The sequence below is a fragment of the Crocuta crocuta genome, unplaced genomic scaffold, assembly GCF_008692635.1.
Source record: "Crocuta crocuta isolate KB4526 unplaced genomic scaffold, BGI_CrCroc_1.0 scaffold394, whole genome shotgun sequence".
In the NCBI taxonomy this organism is placed as follows: domain Eukaryota; kingdom Metazoa; phylum Chordata; class Mammalia; order Carnivora; family Hyaenidae; genus Crocuta; species Crocuta crocuta.
In genome coordinates, this window is record NW_027531920.1 from 814,956 (window position 1) to 816,213 (window position 1,258).

The 1,258-nt window shown below is 39.1% G+C and overlaps 1 protein-coding gene across 1 annotated transcript in view; it reads right to left on the bottom strand.

The window, feature by feature from the left end:
• Positions 1-1,258, bottom strand: part of TEX11 (testis expressed 11) — a gene marked incomplete at its 5' end in the record, with an annotated part of 187,803 nt that overhangs the window by 174,322 nt on the left and 12,223 nt on the right. Inside the window, one exon of the mRNA XM_077774971.1 lies at positions 1,061-1,141. Coding sequence (XP_077631097.1) covers positions 1,061-1,141 — 81 coding nt within the window. The remainder of the gene's footprint in view (positions 1-1,060; positions 1,142-1,258) is intronic.

Here is a 1,258-nt window from a genome sequence, read left to right on the forward strand (position 1 = left end):
ACAGAGGGGATGGAGCCCTGGTCACGGAGAGAAAGAGACAGCTGCACAGGGGATCGCACAAGCATATAACTGGCAATATATAAATATTTACTAAATTAAGTTCCACATTATAACAGAATTGGGGGGGATATAACACCAGTCTCACAGTAGGAACATTCACTCTAACATCCAAATATATCTTTGTTATCAATCCCCTCTGCTATAGCAGAGAGTAAAGGAGACATAGGCAGTGAGATAAGAAAAAGAACAGAATAGGAGAAAAAGTGGAAAAATTAAAAAATTATCAACCCTGGATTTTTTTTCCAACCCTGGAATTGTGATGAGAACCAGTCTGAGAAGTAGGCTTTATTTACTCTATCAAATTTCTCACACATGGGGCGCCTGGGTGGTTCAGGTGGTTAAGTGTCCGACTTCGGCTCAGGTCATGATCTCACGGTTCATGGGTTTGAGCCCCACGTTGGGCTCTGTGCTGACAGCTAGCTCAGAGCCTGGAGCCTGTCTTCAGATTCTGTGTCNCAACCTTGCCAGTAGGGAAATAAACTCTTTTCTTTTTAAGTTTTTTCAGCATATAGCTTGAACTATGGAGGAAATATTATCAAAATGGTTTGACAAAAAAAGAGAGCAAAGAAATTTTAAGAAATAACCTTTTGCTTTTTTAAACCCTCTTCCTAGTAAAGAACAAAGAAAATATTTCAAAGATCAGCTAAGTAAGTGGAACAGACCTCAAATACAATCTCTAAAAGGTTGCGTGAGGGGCGCCTGGGTGGCTCAGTCGGTTGAGCATCCGACTCTGGCTCAGGTCATGATCTCATGGTTTGTGGGTTTGAGCCCCACATTGGGCTCTGTGCTGACAGCTCAGAGCCTGGAGCCTCCTTCAGATTCTGTGTCTCCCTCTCTCTCTGCCCCTCCCCGACTCATGCTCTGTCTGTCTCTCAAAAATAAACAAACATAAAAAATTTTTTTAATAAATAAAAGGTTGCACGAAGTAGAAAAGAAACCCTAGAACTTGATATAGCATATTTTCAAGCTCTTAGAGAATAAATGCAGAGATTCCACTCACCATTTTGGGGAGTCTTATCAACATATCCTTACAGCGCAGTGAACATGAAGATGCTCTTTCAAAATCCCCTAGAGCAATTGCCTGGGAAAGTGAAAAAATATTAAATAATTGGTTAAAATAAAATGACAGACTATTTTTATATAAGTCAATTTTAACTTTAAATTTAAAATTTTAAATATTTTTCATTGGAGTTAAAAT